The 18,035-nt window shown below is 44.8% G+C and overlaps 2 protein-coding genes across 5 annotated transcripts; one reads left to right on the top strand and one right to left on the bottom strand.

The window, feature by feature from the left end:
- The first annotated feature begins 3,253 nt into the window (after positions 1-3,253).
- Positions 3,254-7,529, top strand: serpinh1b (serpin peptidase inhibitor, clade H (heat shock protein 47), member 1b). Of its 2 annotated transcripts, XM_019887391.1 has the most exons (8): positions 3,254-3,360; positions 3,805-3,836; positions 4,320-4,469; positions 4,546-4,738; positions 5,405-5,675; positions 6,125-6,223; positions 6,312-6,544; positions 6,716-7,529. In XM_019887391.1, the coding sequence occupies exons 3-8, from the start codon at positions 4,351-4,353 to the stop codon at positions 7,016-7,018; spliced, it is 1,218 nt and encodes a 405-aa protein (XP_019742950.1). In that variant the 5' UTR covers positions 3,254-3,360; positions 3,805-3,836; positions 4,320-4,350; the 3' UTR covers positions 7,019-7,529. The 2 variants fall into 2 exon arrangements, with proteins under 2 accessions (XP_019742950.1, XP_019742949.1); XM_019887390.1 differs by lacking the exon at positions 3,805-3,836 and having other exon boundaries at positions 3,261-3,360.
- Positions 7,530-8,852: 1,323 nt separating this feature from the next.
- gucy2f (guanylate cyclase 2F, retinal) lies at positions 8,853-17,667 on the bottom strand. Of its 3 annotated transcripts, none has more exons than XM_019887298.1 (19): positions 16,160-17,667; positions 15,632-15,725; positions 15,427-15,553; positions 14,775-15,129; positions 14,441-14,525; positions 14,231-14,327; positions 13,892-14,017; positions 13,657-13,737; positions 12,995-13,171; positions 12,757-12,913; positions 12,519-12,668; positions 11,388-11,536; positions 11,139-11,302; positions 10,872-11,064; positions 10,589-10,763; positions 10,242-10,340; positions 10,078-10,172; positions 9,866-9,951; positions 8,853-9,462 (listed from the first exon to the last, which is right to left on the bottom strand). In XM_019887298.1, the coding sequence occupies exons 1-19, from the start codon at positions 16,884-16,886 to the stop codon at positions 9,357-9,359; spliced, it is 3,243 nt and encodes a 1,080-aa protein (XP_019742857.1). In that variant the 5' UTR covers positions 16,887-17,667; the 3' UTR covers positions 8,853-9,356. The 3 variants fall into 3 exon arrangements, with proteins under 3 accessions (XP_019742857.1, XP_019742855.1, XP_019742856.1); XM_019887297.1 differs by adding an exon at positions 9,683-9,762 and having other exon boundaries at positions 9,356-9,462; positions 15,427-15,725; XM_019887296.1 differs by having other exon boundaries at positions 15,427-15,725.
- Positions 17,668-18,035: the final 368 nt, after the last annotated feature.

The following is an 18,035-nucleotide window of genomic DNA, read 5'->3' as shown; positions in this document are numbered from 1 at the left end:
GATGAAGCTCCTCAACTCACGTTGACTTAGCTCCTTGGCATGAAGATGCCACAAGACGACAGTTAAAAACTACTATCAGATAAATGAAGTTGTCGTTGTTATGACGACTTAACAGACAGAAGTCACGCAAGGACATAAAATGACACGACTCTTTTCTAATGTAGCTTTAGATGTCAGGGTGGAGTATAAACACTACAGCAGAATAATAGCAGCAATAAAATAGGTGTACAATTAAAACGTTTTGGGGTTTTTTTTGTGTTGAAAAATTTAACAGTCGTTCACAGAACGGTTGATGACAATTTGACGGCGTGTAAACAAATTATAGTGGCAAGTGCAGGACATTTTACTCACCTGTCCGCGGAGTGCGACCACTTTTTTTTTCCCAGGTCAAAGAGGAATTTGACGGCTCTTTTCACCTCTCCGCTTCCGGACGAGAAGACCCCGATAAGTGGAGGTAAGGGGCGTATTATTCTTATTTTTTTAAGAGGAGACGATATGTGGGTGGCTGGTAAAAGTGCTGAATTTGACAGCAGAACCCCCACCCTCCTAAAATAAGGCAAAAGAGCAGCCCGAGCACTTTCGTTGCCTTTTTTTAAAGCTTAAAAGAGCGGTTTTTCTTTCACGCCCTTCGCCCTGTAAAGCTTCCTCCCGTTAAGGTTAACTGTATGTCCTCCTTCCTCGTCAGAAGCCGCGTTGTCCGCTGGTCAAACAATTCAAACCACTGAAAGGTAGGAGGGGTGGAGGTGCTTTTTATCTGCTGTTCTCCTGCCACTGAGACGAGCGTCACCAAACTGACTTTACTCCCGGACGGTCAGTGCGTTCAGGGAACATCGAATTTACAACATTTGTTATTCTTCTAACTTTACTTTAACTAAATGTGTACTATTTAGTTTAACTGAATTTGTAGGACTCTCAGCAAGCTATTAGAGCGAATGCCCTTATGGGATGACATTATTATTCTCAAATCGTCGTGTTTTTATGGTCACGTGAATTTGGTGTAGCACAAAATCCGAGGGTACATGAATACAACAGTTTTTCACAGGCGAGTAGCCAAGGAGCATGTTTACTGTCCATCAAATAAAAGCGTGTTGACATTGAGAGATAAGATTATATGAAAGGCCATGAATACAACCATGCATCGTCTACATGCGGTGTGTGTTTTGCCTAAGCGGCGCCTTCAAATAATCCCCATCAAGCCCCTTTACAGTACGTTTTTCAAACTGACCTAATGATGTACTGTATAGTTGACCAAAATAGATATAAGATTATATGAAAGGCCATGAATACAACCATGCCTCGTCTACATGCGGTGTGTGTTTTGCCTACGCGGCGCCTTCAAATAATCCCTATCAAGTCCCTTTACAGTACGTTTTTTCAAACTGACCTAATGATGTACTGTATAGTTGACCAAAATAGATCTCACGTGATCTCCGTGTTCTGCAAATCGAGAGTTTAGTACTCAGAATGAAACACATGACTGACTCACTTAGTGATGTACAGTATCAACTACAAAAGAAATCAGTGTGCAATCATAACCTGAAAAATGTCATTTGCCTTATAGTTGTCAATCACCATCAGGGGCCAACTAATGGTCCACAAGCATCCTGTCAAGAGGTGCAGGCCTCAGTCGGAACTATTGCAGGTTACTGTTGTGTGTTTTGTATCGTGTAGTGGGCTGCGCATTTGGTATCGTTCGGTATCTGCGCCTCTTAATACTATTAGAGCAATTATAGAAACCATCATTATGAAAGAAAGATGCAATATGCCAGCGTGCAACTGTGCCGCATACATCATCTGGAGCAGTAAACAATCAATATTTATTAATGACGAAAACATTTAAACATTTTTATGAAATACATCATTCTCATCACCCAGCAACTACTGGCAGGAAGGGCCGGATGGTGGGTGGGTGAGGGGGGGGGGCAACTCCTCTGCAAGTGGGAGTGCTTAATTCCGCCAAGGTTGGGGTTGAGAATGCCAGTGCAGGAAATAAGTCAACATAAAGCAACTGTATAGGATAGTTCAGTCCAATATTGGAGCTGCCAAACAATGCAATGTTACAGATGCCACGTGTCATTTATTCGTATGCTTTGAGCTCCACCTAGTGACTGTTATCACATAGTGCAACGCGAAAGCGGGTATAGAAACCAATGCAGTGTGCGTGTGCGTGTGCGTGTGCGTGTGTGTGTGCCCCCAGGCCTTGAGTTTGAAACCTGTGCTAGATGAGGAATTCCAGTGCAAACTTACTGGTGGTGGGGGTGCTGCTGCAGGGGGCTTTTACAGGCATTCGTCAGAATTGCATAATTTATTCACCGTTGCCTTTTACACAATCTAAATGGGAACAGAACTATGATGAAAGACTTGTCAAACAGCAACAATTCCTTTTTGCTCTTCCCAAGAAAGTCACAGACCTACCTCAGTTAGGAGTGATTCTGATTCTACATCAGAATGGAAATATTGCCCGTGCCCACCCTACACTCTCAATTTCGCACCACAGATAAAAGGTGTAAAAGGGTCAGAATTTTATTTTTCAGAATCGGGTGAGTGAGTTGTAAATGATTTTGCACAACCTGTTGGCAAGTCAGAACAATTGACCGAGGGCTGCAACCGAGGAATTTTGGTATTCTTTATGTCTTGGATTACTTGCTGTTTGTGCAGAAATGAGTTCATCATCTGAGCCCTGAATCACTGCAATTTATGTAATCTCGGTCTCCCTCATCTTTCTCCCCTGCATCCAGTTGAGTTGGATTGACGTGGCAGTGGTGGGGGAAGGGCTTTTAAATCTTTGGAGCACAGCTACAAGGACATTTAGTTTAGTGAGACGTTCAGTCATTTGGTTGAAAGATGAGGTGCAATTTTTGCTTTTTTCCCTACGTACTTGGACAAAAATCTATGGCAGAGGGTGTTACAATTTTTATAAGAAAACGGCAAAACAAACATTCAATTTACAAAATCTTGGCATGTGTAATAGTGACTGAGTTTATCATAAAATAATAAATTGTCCATTCTGAACATGATGAAACAAAATAAGATATTGAGTCAGCAAACTGCACGAAGACGTAGAAAAGGTTTAAAAGTGGTTCAATGCACCGTCAACCCAACTGACCCAGAGTCAGATTTCTCCAGCGCGGATATTTCCTCGCCAAAAGTTTCGGAACTGACCCCAGATCAGTTACTCCGCGTTCCAGAAAGGGGGGGGGGGGGGGACCGCCTCCCGCCTCCCGACAAAACCTATTTGAATATCCCATTCCCACTTCTAGAAAGTTCTTTCTCTGCGGGTATATAGAGAGGGAGTGTTCGCCTGATCTTAAGTATCCACAGGACACATCTGAAAGGAGAAATACTGCACATCTTGGCCAGGTAAGGGCAGGAAGAAAAAAAATTTTCCTTTGCAGGATGGAATGCTAGCATGCTTTGCTTAAAAGTCACCGCATCTCACTTTGCTGGCGTGCTATCGTTCTTGCAGTTTTTGAGTTATTTCAACAATCTACTCCAATGTGAATGCAACTATTCAAGACAACCAAATGCGTTGGAAAGAAAGTGTTTACGATGCTCCAATCTTGACCCGAAATCTGACTTTTGACTGTTGAAAGCTCTTTTGAATCCATCAACCTATCAGATTCTTTGTTGCTCTTTGGAAATCTGTTACACCAATGCGGCCCATCTGAAAATCTTTTTTTTTTTTTTTTTTTGTTTCCGTGAGGAAAAAGTACATTTTCAAGTCTAAGGGCAGTCAAGCATTAACCTAGTCATGTTTTACTGCCACCGTAATGGGGTTTACTGCATACACCTCTTGTCTTTCAGAATGAAAATCACAGACAACAAAAGATCTCAAGGTATATACAGTGTATAAAAATGTTATGTGGAAGTAATGTCATCTGATTTCAGCAGTATTCCAAATCCTCCAGTACGGAGACATCCTGCGTCCCATTCACAATGGAGAAAAGAAAGTTTTAAAAGATGTCTGTCATTAAATTAAATAGACAGGTGGGAGTGATTAGACCGAAAGTTTGAAGGAAAAAAAATATATATACGCACTCTGCTAACAAATTTGCACCATCATACATAAGAACTGAGAGCGGGGGATCAGATTACGTCTTGGTGTGAGTGGGCGGCAGTTCCAGAGCCTGCTGCTGACGTGGCGAGCAATACGCCTGCTCGATGGAAGGCCTCCTCCTCCTCCTGACCTCGACTGACGCCAGCACTCTTGCTCATTTAACACTGATGATCTTTACCGAGACTCGGAACGTGCAATTAAAGACGTAGGATTTGAGTCACATGCACACGAAATTGACATTAAACTTGCTGTTTGTTTGCAGGCTATTACAGCTCCTGCCGCAAACAAACAGGATGTGGGTGAGCAACCTCGTAGCTCTTTGCCTGCTGGCTCTCGCAGCCTCCGCCGAGAACAAAAAGCTGAGCAGCCATGCTTCCACGTTGGCCGACAACAGCGCCAACCTGGCATTTAGGTCAGTGGATGCGACAGTCATTTCCAATTAACTCATCGGCGTCCAGTAACAATCCCTCTTTCCTTTTTCTCCGCAGCCTCTACCAGAACATGGCAAAGACGAAAGACACCGAGAACATCCTGATCTCGCCTGTGGTGCTGGCCTCCTCGCTCGGAATGGTTGCCCTCGGTGGGAAATCAAGCACCGCCTCGCAGGCCAAAACTCTGCTTCGCGCAGACAAACTCAAGGATGAGCATCTGCACGCCGGCCTCTCTGAGCTTCTCTCCGAGGTAGGACTAGCAATACTTGATGTCTTGATGTATACTTTCTCAGTCACATGGCACAAGCATTGACACCCACATTCCTACATCTTGACAATTAAGAGTCTTGAATGTACCACACGTGTTTTGGGAATGTGGGAGGGAGCAGGGAAACATAGGAACTCCACACAGAAACACTGGAGCCAAGATCTGATCCCCTAAGAAGCGTGACACGGATGTGCTGACCGCCATTCACAGTGCTGCCTCAAATGTTAATATTTAAGTTAAATAACATTTAAACTGCCATTACACATTAATCGTACTTTCGTGGCTGGCATCACTATGTGGGGGCGGGTTAGGCCCAATGTTGGTAATTTCGCAGGGAGGGGAGGTCTGCGCCACTGTGGGAGTGGTCACAGCCGTCTTCAGTTATGGCACCTCCTCTCATTCACGTCAAACATTTAAGAATCGATTTGGGGAAAGCACACCTGCACCGTGAAGCGGGCACTTGGAGACCACTCCCACATGAATCACATCTCAAATGGATCCACACATACGTGATTCTCTAAAGTTCCTACTGAAAAGGAACTGCAGATTGTGGACAAACTCACACAAATTTTTGTCCGCGTAATGCACCTGACACGATGCTGAAAGTCTGCGTCCTACGACAACATTTCTCATGTGGCTCATCCACAGGTGAGTGACGCCAAAACGCGCAACACCACATGGATGATCAACAACCGCCTATACGGGCCCAGCTCGGTGGCCTTTGCCGAAGACTTTGTGAAAACCAGCAAGAAGCACTACAACTACGACCATTCCAAAATAAACTTCCGCGACAAGAGGAGCGCCGTGAACTCCATCAACGAGTGGGCGGCCAAGTCAACCGGCGGCAAGCTGCCCGAGATCACCAAGGAGGTGGTGAACACCGACGGGGCCATGATCGTCAATGCTATGTTCTTCAAGCGTGAGTATACCGTGCTGATTTTAATCGCTCTGCCAAGGTCGTGCTTGTGAGCAGGAGTTTGCAGAGGGCGACTCTCAACAAAGACGTGAACCTTTCGAGGGCATTGATTCCGAAAGCTCGCTGCACAGGCTCCCTTTTGCGGGATGTGAAGAATCAATGAAAACATTTTCAAACTGTGATGAAGTTGCCGAGACTTCAATTTATTGAGTGCAGTTCAGTTGTATTTCCAGTCACTTTTATGTCGCATTTAATCTTTTTCAAGTAGAACTGCTGCTCAAACATTTTTTTTTCATCACACCATGTTTTAATAATAATATTACCACTACGACTACCATTAATAACAATAATAAAGCCTGGTTGGAGGGCTCCGCTCTACCGAGTGCCACTGAAGTTCAGGATGGAAACTCTTGAAGGGTTAAATTCAAAGTGGCTTGTGTTTTCTCCTACAGCTCACTGGGATCAGAAGTTCCATGCAAATATGGTGGACAACCGTGGTTTCCTGGTGACTCGCTCCTTCACCGTTGCAGTTCCCATGATGCACCGCACAGGTACGGTCACTCAATTAAAATTTTTTATTTTTTTTTTTAAATATGGTGTTGCACTTTGAAGACAATAAATCCGATCGCTCTTCCTCAGGTCTGTACGACTTCTATGAAGACAAACAGAACAGTCTCTATGTTCTGGATATGCCTCTGGGCCAGAAGCAGGCCTCCATGATCCTCATCATGCCCTACCATCTGGAGCCCCTGGCACGTCTGGAAAAATTGCTGACGAAGACGCAGGTGGAAGCTTGGCTCAGCAAGATGGAGAATAGGGCCGTGGCCATCTCGCTGCCAAAAGTCTCGTTGGAAGTGAGCCACAACTTGCAGGTAAAATGGGGAAATGGCTTATGAAAGTGTTCTGAAGCCAATGGCTTATCTGTCACTTGTTTGACTGTTGACAGCTAGATTGGCACCATAAAAACAAATGTCATGTTTAACAACAGGAACAACTTTTAGGTTTATGCTCAATTGAGTGTCTTTCTCTTTCTTTCTCTGTAGAAATATCTGGCTGAGCTGGGCCTGACCGAGGCCGTGGACAAGGCCAAGGCGGACCTGTCCAACATCTCTGGAAAGAAGGACCTGTACCTCTCTGACTTCTTCCACGCGTCCGCCCTGGAGCTGAACACGGAAGGCAACCCGTTTGACACCACCATCTTTGGCACCGACAGGCTGAGGGACCCAAAGCTTTTCTACGTGGACCACCCCTTCATTTTCCTGGTGAAGGACAACAAGACAAAGTCCATCCTGTACATCGGCCGTGTGGTTCGCCCTAACGGAGACAAGATGCGCGATGAGCTATAATGTTAATTTCAGCGGGTCGTGTTATTTTGTGAACGGTCAAGAAAACTGTGTTGTTTTTCTTTTAAAGATAGTGTTACCTCAGGAACACATTCCATTAAGGCAGACTGTGGACTGAATATCGGAACTTTTTAAAACGCACTCCCTTGATTTGAATAGATACTCCAAATATGAGCCTCATTGAGATTTTTCTTGCTTATATTAAGTGTGACTTCTCTCTCTCTTCCTCACAGCCTGCTTAATGCCAGCATAGGTCAAGCAATGATCCTTTGGTGCTTTCGTGCATTGTCTTTAATGTTTAAAGATCTTGTTTGGCAGTTCTTTCCAAAAAATCGTATTTGTCTTCCCGCGTGCACTGAATAGGACAACCAAGTCTGCATATGACATTTTGGAGTTTAACTTATGCTTCCACGCCGAGAACACTCAACCTGTTTATTGCTGTCCATTGAAATGCTGTTGGAATGGTGTGACTATGAACAATTGTCATTTTTCAATAAAACTCAGAAAATGATAATCATGTGACTGGTACTTTTTTTTTTTTTTTTTGATTTGCTTCACTAAAGAAGGCATCACAATGTTTCCATTGGGCGGGTTTCCCATGTTCGGGATTAACGGGGTATGTGACCCGGGGGTTTATCTGCTGCAGTCAACTATCCCAAGAATGTCAGGCTTGACTTGTTCAACCATTGGTAGACAAAATAAAAGTCTGGGGGGCGGGGACCTGCACAAAGGAGTGGCTGGGTTGAAACTGGAGTGCAGGGTCCTCACGGTTTGCTAGGTACTCATTCTCGAGGCTTATTGTATGCTGGTACCACAAAAAAACTAATTTGTAGCGTCCTGTCTCTTCAATAACATGAGATGGGTTTAAGTTTTGAGTTTTGTAAACATCGGTCCACAACAATAGCAAATACAAAAATATGAAAAAAATATCCTCTAAAATAGAATGGTTCCACCCTATGTCAGAACAATTGGGCGATGTAACAAAACAATTGCATAAACCTTTTTGTTCACATACAGCACGTTACTGCATTATGTTAACTTACAATAACATTAACAACCGAGAGTTTTTTTTTTTTTTTTAATGAATAATTATGAACATTGTCAGGGGTTATTTCCTTGAGTAAGAAATTAAATATAACGGAGTGACTAGGACAGTGGTTCTTTTTTTTTTTCATTGATCTTAACCATAACATGCGTGTTTTTGGAACGTGGGAGGAAACCATGCACACATGGAGACAGGTGGGGGAGAGAAGACCTTGCCCCAAGTCGTCAAGAAAACAGCATAATGATCGTTGAATTATTGCCGAATTTTTTTTCCCTGGATTCCATATGTTGAACACTTCATTGTATTGACTCCTCTGTGGTGTGTCAAATTTCAAAGACCTATTTACTCTCATGGCGGCCCGGTGGGGGAGTGGTTAGCGCGTCGACCTCACAGTGCAGAGATTGTGGGTTCAATCCCGGCTCAGGCCTTCCTGTGTGGAGTTTGCATGTTCTCCCCGTGCCTGCGTGGGTTTTCTCCGGGTGCTCCGGTTTCCTCCCACATTCCAAAAACATGCGTGGCAGGCTGATTGAACACTCCAAATTGTCCCTAGGCGTGAGTGTGAGCGCGGATGGTTGTTTGTCCCTGTGTGCCCTGCGATTGGCTGGCAACCGGTTCAGGGTGTCCCCCGCCTACCGCCCGAAGACGGCTGGGATAGGGTCCAGCCCCCGCCCCCCCGCGACCCTTGTGTGGATAAAGCGGCTCAGAAAATGGATGGATGGATGGATATTTACTATCACATAACACGGACTTTAAGAGCTCTCAATGCACAGATCATTTTTAGCGATCTTGACAATTTCCACTTAATATTACAGTAGGCTTACGCAAAATTAAAATGAACAAACACAGTAAGCGTTTATAACCGTGATTCAAATCAACGTGCAATATGAGTGGAATATAAATAAAGTTCCCTATTCTCAGCATTCATATCAAACGCAGCACAGAGAAAACAAGTACAGTATTTTTAAAATGGGCCTCCAGGGTATCCCCCGCTTTGGCCTCGATTCAACGAGCACTCAGTGGCCAGTGGCCAGTGAGTGCAGCAAGTAAATGAGTGCATGCATCTTTGACTGAAGATCGGTCCGTGGTCTACCGGCAGCAGTTAGACAGGCAGGTCACGGGAGGAGTCTCATTACATTAGCACCGTCATGTTCTGCTGTGTCGGCTCCGGGCAGATTAGCCAGTCGATGGAGAATCCTCTTAAAGGAGTCCGTGTTAAGCCACGGGGAGAGAAGCCGGGTGCCGCTTTCACGTCCTCCTTTTCCCCAGAAGGAATCTGTCCCTATGGCTTCATTGCTTTCACATCTTTCCTTCTTTTGCGCTCTTTCTTTGCTTCGCCACTGGCCTGTTGGCCTTGCGGAAAAGGGTCTTGATCTCATCGGTCACCATCTCCTGCCAGTTGACCCTTGACAAAAGACAGAGCTTGGAATTAATCTCAAGTAGACATTACCGTAGGCATTGAAATTCAATGAGCACACAAACACCACAGTAGCAAGCAAACCAGCGTAGAAGTTGAACAAATCAAGAGATTAAGGAGGAAAAGAACATAAAGCAAGACTCGGAAATCAGCAGCATGCCAACGTTTTCCACAGGACACAACATCGGCTGGCACGCGAGGTCTCTACCTGCAGGTCAAGCCTTTTTCTCGGCCTTCTTTTTCTTGTACATTGCTATGTCTTCGGGGCTCAGGCCGTGATTGTCTTCGCTGATCACAATTTGGGCAAGTTTGCACAAGCGGGTTTAAGATGGATCTCATGTGCATCAAAGCAACCCTGCACGAAGGCAAATAATGGCGAAAGGTGTCTTACCCTGGTTTGATCTCTGGCGGTTTTGGCAAAGGCTTTGCAAAGTCAGACTTCCCTACGAGCCAGTACGTCTCTTCAATGCCTTTCCCCTGGTAATAAAGAGCACGATTTATTCCGATCGCGTGGCTGCATGCGCGGCAAACACAGCACCTTATCATTTCTCTTCAAGATTTCAAATCCTGATCTTAACTGATCATATTTCTGATCAAGGTTACCTTCAGCTCTGTCTTGCCCCTGACTTCTATTTTGTAACCTTCCTCGAGAGAGCGGAGGATGTTCACCGTGCTCAAGTTTACGTGGATCCTGTAAGCTGAGAGAAGACGATTGAGAGTTGAATGATAAGGGAGAGGACAGTAAAAATAGCACACTGGAAACTCACGCAGGCCGGTGGATTCCATTCTTGAGGCGGTGTTGACAGTGTCTCCAAACAGGCAGTAGCGGGGCATGGTCAGGCCCACCACTCCGGCGACGCAAGGCCCTGGGAAGGCACAAATATGCATTGTATGCTAACGCTAAATTTGACCTTTCAAGACTTTTGGTGGATTTTCTGCACAGTATCTAAATTACACAGCATCGAACAAAATATTTTCAGACGTGGTGCTGTAGTTTGACAAATGTCTGCCGCTGGTAGTTTCTCTTTCCACCGAATTGTCCGATACTCAGGACAAAAGGACATTTTGCGCATCAGGAAAGTATTTTGGTCATTCCATGTTGACCCAATCCTACCTGAGTGGATACCGATCCGTATTCTGACAGGAACGTCGGGCATGTGGCGCATCCGGAAGGTTCCCACTGAGCTGAGGATGTTCAGAGACATGTTGGCGACTTCGGCGGCGTGCTTGTTGCCGTTTCTCTTGGGCAGGCCCGATGCCACCATGTAAGCGTCACCGATGGTCTCCACCTGGATAGCGCAGTGACGCACGGCGGAACCATGGTTGCACTAAATATGCTAGGATATAATTCACCACATAATTGCTGTGTTTGTACAGCGAGTGCATGCCCGTCTCACCTTGTAGACGTCGTGGTTGCTGAGCACAGCGTCAAACAGGGTGTAAAGGTCATTGAGAAGGTCGACCACCTCGATGGGGTCACTGAGGGACGAGATGGTGGTGAAGCCCACGATGTCGCTGAAGTAGATGGTCACCTGGTCGAAGTACTCCGGCTCCACCGTGGCGCCGGTTTTCAGCGCCTCGGCCACCGAGCTGATGGACGCAGAGGATGATCAGGCCGATTTTTAGAAAGCGTATTTTTTGCCTTTGGGTGTGTGTTAACTGACGGCGGCAGCATCTCGGAGAGCAGTTTTTCCGTCCTGTGCTTCTCAACCTCCAGCTCTTCCGTTCGCTCTCGGATGAGGTCCTCCAGATTGGAACTGTACTGCTCCAACATCCGCAACATGGAGTCAATGATGTTGGTCTTCTTACCCTTGTTGATGATCTTGAACTGCAAGACAAAGAGAAACAATGATGTGGAAAAAAACATACAACCAAAGAGAAAGATCACGCTACTTCTCCAATCCCAAACTAACCCTGTCAAAAATTTCATCGAAGTCGGGTCTTCGGTCTGGAAGTTCACTCCAGCACTGCTTCATCAATTGGATACATTCCAAAGGAGCCTGGTCGGGAACGACAGTGGGCCGGCACATTGGAGGAGGCTTCTTAACCTTTCGAATAATCTCTGAGAACAGAAATGTAAGTATCGGGTATACAAAAGGAGCAATGCGATTGCTTGTTCAGATGCATCACCCAAAACAACTTAAACTTAACATAAATGAACATGTTCATTGGCTCTACAGTGGTATTAAATGGTGGCCCACAAAATAAATTATTGGTAATTTATTTTTTTAGCGGGTGATAAGTCCAATCACGGTAGATCAAATCACTACAGTCAAATTAATGATAGAATAAAGCGAATTATGCATTTTGTATTTAAAACAACCACATACTTTGCCGAATACAAACGACCTCCGTCTTTATGCTAACACAAAATGCAAAGCGCCATAAATGGGAAAACAAAAATGTTCCAGTTTTGTAAGCAAAAGATATTTGCAAAAAATGGTGGAGCATCACATGGAGACAGACATTAAAACAAAACTCAACAGCTAAAAAAAAAACGAATACGACTGAAGCTTACTTGGCAGTTGTGACTTCTTGATTTATATCCATATGTATTTAATATACTGTTCCATAGTGACCATAGCAAACATCAAAAGAATAAAATTTGATATACAAACCTTTCAATATTGTAAAATCTATTTGTTTTTGTCATTACTTATTTTTTTACTAACTAAGCACAATACGTTGAATTTAGGGCAAAAAGTGGACTAAAAAGATGAATAGCTAAATTGTACACACTCACTGGAGGTTAGTGTGTCTGGTTTATAGTTCTGAGATTTGAAGTTCGAGTCTTGGCTTCAGCCTTTTTGTGAGGAGTTTCTCCCCGGGTTTTTCTCCATGAAATGCTGCTTTGTCACACATTGCAAGAACATGTTAGCATTTTAGTTTAATAAGAGCGATTTGTTGTTGGTGTGCCCGGTGAGTCCAAGGTGTACCCCGCCTCTCACTGAAAGTCAGTTGGGGGAGGCTCCAGCTCACCCAGAGCCCAAATGCTCTCGAGAACAGATGGATAATATTGCAAAAATGTCTTTTTCTTTACACACCTTCGGGTGGCAGGCCCAGCATGCAATACGGTGGTCCTCGAACCACCACCTCTTGGAGAATAATGGAAAAACTGTACACGTCGCCCTTGTAAGTGCCTTTACGGGAGCTTGCCAGATCCCTCAGGAATTCTGGAGCTGTCCAAAAAAGATCTGAATGGAGCAGAGGGAAATGAGGTATGCAATAGGTAGCTTCTCGCTACAAACGCTTGTGTTGTGCTGTTGGAGGAAGACATGCTACCTTCAGGTGGAGGTTTCTCTATGGGAGCTTTTTGAGATTCGAGAAGCTCGTTAAAGCCATAGTCTGTAATCTTGAGCACAAAGCGCCCGTCCACCACGCAGTTCCGAGATTTTAGCCGGCCATGTGGGAAATCCCTATGGTGGAGGTATTTCATTCCCTGGAAGCACAACACGCCCTCTTTGATGCATTACAGAAACACTGACGTGCAAAGCAGGCACCCGGGAGGCTTGCCGTTTACCTTGATGAGGTCAAGCACAAGCGAGGACTTGAACATCCAGTCTAATTTGACGTCTTCGTTCCTAAGCAGGTCTTGCAGACTCCCCCTGGAGCAGTGCTCGATCACCACCGCAAACATGGAGCTCTCCGTAAAGAAGCCCAGGAAGGGATTCACGTTCTCGTTTCTCAAGTCCTTCATCTGAAAGGCACAATAGACAGCAGGTGTGATTTTCTTTTTTTTTTTTTGTTTTTGTTGCAAAAACTACAAATCTGAGTTTCATGAAATGTGTACAGAGGAAGAATCCCCTCTAAAACAGTTTTTTTTTCGAGTCGGGTCCATTTAGTGAGGTCAATCAATACAGTAGGGCCTTGAGATATGACTTTCATTCATTTTGTGATCACATTCGTAATTAAAAAGCCTCGTATCTCAAATCATTGAAATGAATGGAAAGACCTCTAATCTCGGGTCCATTTAGTGAGGTCAATCAATACAGTAGGGCCTTGAGATATGACTTTCATTCATTTTGTGATCACATTCGTAATTAAAAAGCCTCGTATCTCAAATCATTGAAATGAATGGAAAGACCTCTGATCCGTTCCAGCCTCGCCACACACAAAAAAAAAAAAATAATAATAATACTAATACTGTAATGAAAAATGTGCAATGGACTTAATAGCACTGACCTTGGTCAACATCTTTGTGCTGCTCTGGTTCACCTCCTTAAACTGTCCGTCCTCAAATTTCTTTAGCCACACCCAGTCACCCTGGAGGAGAGGTCACGTTAAATGCTGTACCGTTAATATTGAAATGTTATTTATCACTGAGCATCAGGTGATTTTTTTAAATTTTTTAATTTGGGGGGTAAAAGTTCATGTATAAGGCTCTTTTTAAAATTATGCCTTTCTCAGAGTAGTTTACCTCAAAAACAGCAACGTTGGTGGTCTCGTGAGTCGCTGTGTGCATGCTGTTCACCGAATGTGAGCGGTCCACAGATTTCTCTTCAAGGCCACTTTTGGACTCACTCATGTCCTCCAAAGTGATCTTCTGTGCATGAAATCAAATGGAAAATGTCATACAACACAGAAGAAAGTAGTAAAAAATACAACGGAATATTTGCAACATTCAAACACCTCCCGTGGAAACTTTCTGGAATGTTTCAAGCAGTGTTCCCATTTTGTGATCCTGAAATGTAACTCATGTGCTAATGGAGCAATTGCTAACCAAAGTCCGAGCGTGGGATGCAACATGAACACTCACCCTCTTGCTAATCTGAGGGTTGATGAAAGTAAGATCCTCTAAGGTCAGCAGGATCCGATTTGGGCCTTTGACCAGCTGGATTTGCTGGAGTCTCCTTCTGTCAAGTCAGACCCACAAAAGATGAGGAAGTCAATCGGTGACATACGGACATCACTGCAACATGCCAATTAAATTCTACTCATCCGAACAATGGAAAGCCTGAATCTGTACCTGATGTACAGACTGATGACAAGGCCTGTAACAGCCAGAGCGACGATGACCGCAAACACCACAATGACGTGGGTGACCTCCATGCCTGCATAACAACAGGTTCGTGATAGAGTAGCTCAATCAACTCCATAGCTCGATCGATAGATCAATATCTATCTCAACAGAGGCAATTCTTTAACAATATGTTGATTAGAGTCATTTGCTATGGTGTACAACAGGGGTGCCCATGACGCGATCGCGATCGACCGGTAGATCGCGGACTGGTCCTAAGTGGATCGCGAGGCGTGTCGAGGAGAAAAAAAAAACAAACCACCATTTGTGTGAAGTCCCTCACCTCGTTCGCAGAGAGCACTCTTGACAAACCAGCAGCTGGAATCAGAAGGTGGAGGAGATCCTCCTGGAAAATGAATGGACCTCCCAGCAAACCGAAGCTGCCCGGATGTTAGATCCACGATGTAGGTCGGGTACAGCCGGCTGCCAGCGTGGCTGGTATCCAGGATGATGTAGCCGGTTTTGATTTCACCCACGTTGTTGACCTGGACCTTCTGGTTGAAGCCACTGAAGGACATGTTCTTGGTGAAGTGGGCCAGGTTGGAGCCTGACAGATGCATGCCAACCCTCCGGATTTTGTGGATGGACTTGGCAAGTAGGTAAATGCCGTTATAGATTGTGCCGAATAGTGGATTAACCTGCAATGCAAACCACACACTGTTTGAGAAAGCCCGGTCTGGAATATTCTTCTCTCAACCGTGTGATGTGCCATGGTACATTAGCCGTGAGAGATGTTAATTTACTCCAAATAATGTGCTGTATCTTTGTTCATCTATCTATGGCAGTGACATATAGTGAGAGGCATCACAATTGGTCAGCGCGCTTTCACCGGTCTCCACCTTGAATGCGTTTTTTTTTTTAGTGAGTGCCTTGGCTCAATAACGGTTGCAGAACATGGCTCGAGACCCAAATGCTTCCTGTTAACTCTTTCTTACCTGCGCCGCGGCCGCACTCAGCCTCACTTCCCCGCTCTCTTTGGCTGCCGCGTACGCCTCGTTGAAGGATACGGGATCTGAGACTATGGTGATTGTGAGTACGGCGTCATACGCCTCACTCAGCCTGCTGTTGTTTTGCAGGGGAGAGAATGGGGTGTCGTAGGGCAAACTGTAGTGCAGGGCGTCGTAGGGCACGAAAACGTACTTGCCCGAAGTCAGACCCATTTGTTGTGCCTTGACGAGGAAAGTGGCCTGCTGCTCCCCTCCGAGCAACACAGAGTGCATGCACATGACGATCACTGGAACACACACGTGAAATTCCACGTCAAATCATATAATACCGACAAAAGTATTCGGACAGCTGCTCCCTCCACCTAAACAGACTAAAAATGTTCAGCTATCATTTACCACTGGAGTTAAAACTTAGTTTACATTTGTTAAGTTCAAGGTGGGTAACTACTTTTTTGGCATTTAAGAACGAGAAAAAAAAAACCTGTGACGAGTAAGGCGACGAAGAACATCTTTATATTGTGCTTTGCTTTCATCATTGAACCGCACGCTGGTTGTTTTACAGTTTTTAAGATACTTTGATCTTAACAGTGGTGGGTGAAATGATACTGGAAAGCTTGCCTGCACAGTAAATAAAGGCTTTTCCCATGGTCTGACCTAATAACAGAAACATCCGAGTGGGTCATGTTATTTCGTAAAATTGCTTGGATATAAGTCCCCTCACCTCTTATCTCCCCTGCTTCTTGGATCTTCCTCAGCGTGCTCTCAACTTGGATCTCGTTGATGCCCACAGACGTAACCAAGGCGACGGACAGCCCCTTTTTCCTTATGGCAGCAGCCACTCTCTCCGCCGTGTCAATCCAGATGTCTTCGTTGGAGGAGACCACCACGATGTTCGCCCACCGGAAGTGCTTCAACACTGTGAAAAGCACCTCAGAGGGAAACGGCACCGTCCTGGAAAAAGTTGGGTAGCCCGTGATGCGGTCCAGCTCAAAATTGACACAGCCGTGGGAGAAGATGGACTTGTCCCAATTCTTTGCCAGCAGTGACGCTGCAGTACAGTATCCCGGATTAGTAGGCCCCACAAATGCATCCGCCATCTTCTCATAGTGTATGAATTCAGTCAGCGCTTTGGAAGTCTCACAAGGCTCCTGAAGAATGACAAAATCCATCTTCAGGTCCAAATTCAAACTGAGGTCTTCGTTTATCCTGGTTACAGCGAGCCTTGCAGCGGCGGCCGGCTGTGTCCTGTAGAAGACCGGGTCGCAATTCCAAGGCCCCAGGACGCCCACTTTGAAGACCAAACCGCGGACGCAGCAAGGGAACGGCAACAATCCAAGGATGACAAATACGAGAAAGTTATAAAAATCCGGCGTCAGTGAAGAATGTCGGCTTTTAACTGTAGGCACAAATGGATGATTGGGCTCCCATGGAGGCGGAAAATGTTGCATTGTCCTGGCTATGAATTAGAGGTAGTGATGTTTTAGGTACACTACAGGATCGTCATCTGGAAAAGAAGCGCACGTTTTAAGAATGCAGACATTTGAAAGGCATTTCAGACAAAGAGTAAGTAAAATGACTCGCCTTGCTTTCCGATTAAGTCATCAGGCCAGCTCTGCAGTCCAGGTGTCACCTCAGCGTCCTCGTAACCTTACCTGCTTTCAGTGAGCGACCGGGGAGCCGAGTCATCGCGCTTGGACCGCCAGGCTGCCAAGTGACAGGTGGGGGAGCCGTTTGGAGACAACTTCAGCACCCTGGAGAGCTACTTACGCCAAGCAGCCACCCCCTTTCACAACCCGGCGTTCAAGGGGCGGATGTGGATGACAACAAAGAACCGTGCTCCTCGACACTCATCTTGGAAGACAGGTTTCAAAAAACATCCAAAGTTAAAAAAATAAATCCAAAAGTCAAAGTCCCAGTTGGAAAATCATCAAAAAAGACACAAATTAAAATACTGACAGAAATGTATTTGGTGCATTGTATTATGAGGATGGTGACAGCCACATTCTCGTCCAATCCAATCCGCCAAAGTGACCGCGGGCCAAAACGTAGGTGTTACTCGCTAATCCATTTTCACTGAGGAACATTGTAAGAGGATTGACAGGAGGCCTTAGTCTCGTCTAAAAGCCTTGCTCTGGTGCAGCTGGAGCTCCAACGAGGTCTTTTTCTTACTACACCCTCAACAACTCTCATGACATAAAAACCGTGCACCTCATTTCACATCCAAACTGTTTTTTTGGTCATTTTTGTTGATAATTGTCTGAGTAAATATGTTGTTTATAGTTTTGATATTTCGCAGTGGTTATTTTTTTGATATACTTTTAGAACATGGAAGAGGGATTATGTGAGAACCATATGTGAGAGTTGAAAATTTTTCACTCATGTTATGTTGACTTATTGGCTGAGCGTAACTGTCATTTTAGAAGTTTTTTCCAGAATGGAAATAAAAACTAAGAAATGTGTCAATCCATATCCAGGTGCATGTTTTAAAGATCATCTTCTTACATACGTAAATATATTAAATAGACCATAAATTACTTAAAAATGTATCAGTATCAAGATGATTTAATTTTGTGCAACCACTTGACCAAAAAAAAAAA

This window comes from Hippocampus comes, unplaced genomic scaffold, assembly GCF_001891065.2.
Source record: "Hippocampus comes isolate QL1 unplaced genomic scaffold, H_comes_QL1_v1.1 scaffold194, whole genome shotgun sequence".
NCBI lineage: Eukaryota > Metazoa > Chordata > Actinopteri > Syngnathiformes > Syngnathidae > Hippocampus > Hippocampus comes.
Note: the sequence above shows the minus strand (reverse complement) of the source record. Positions and strands in the feature narration are given on the sequence as shown.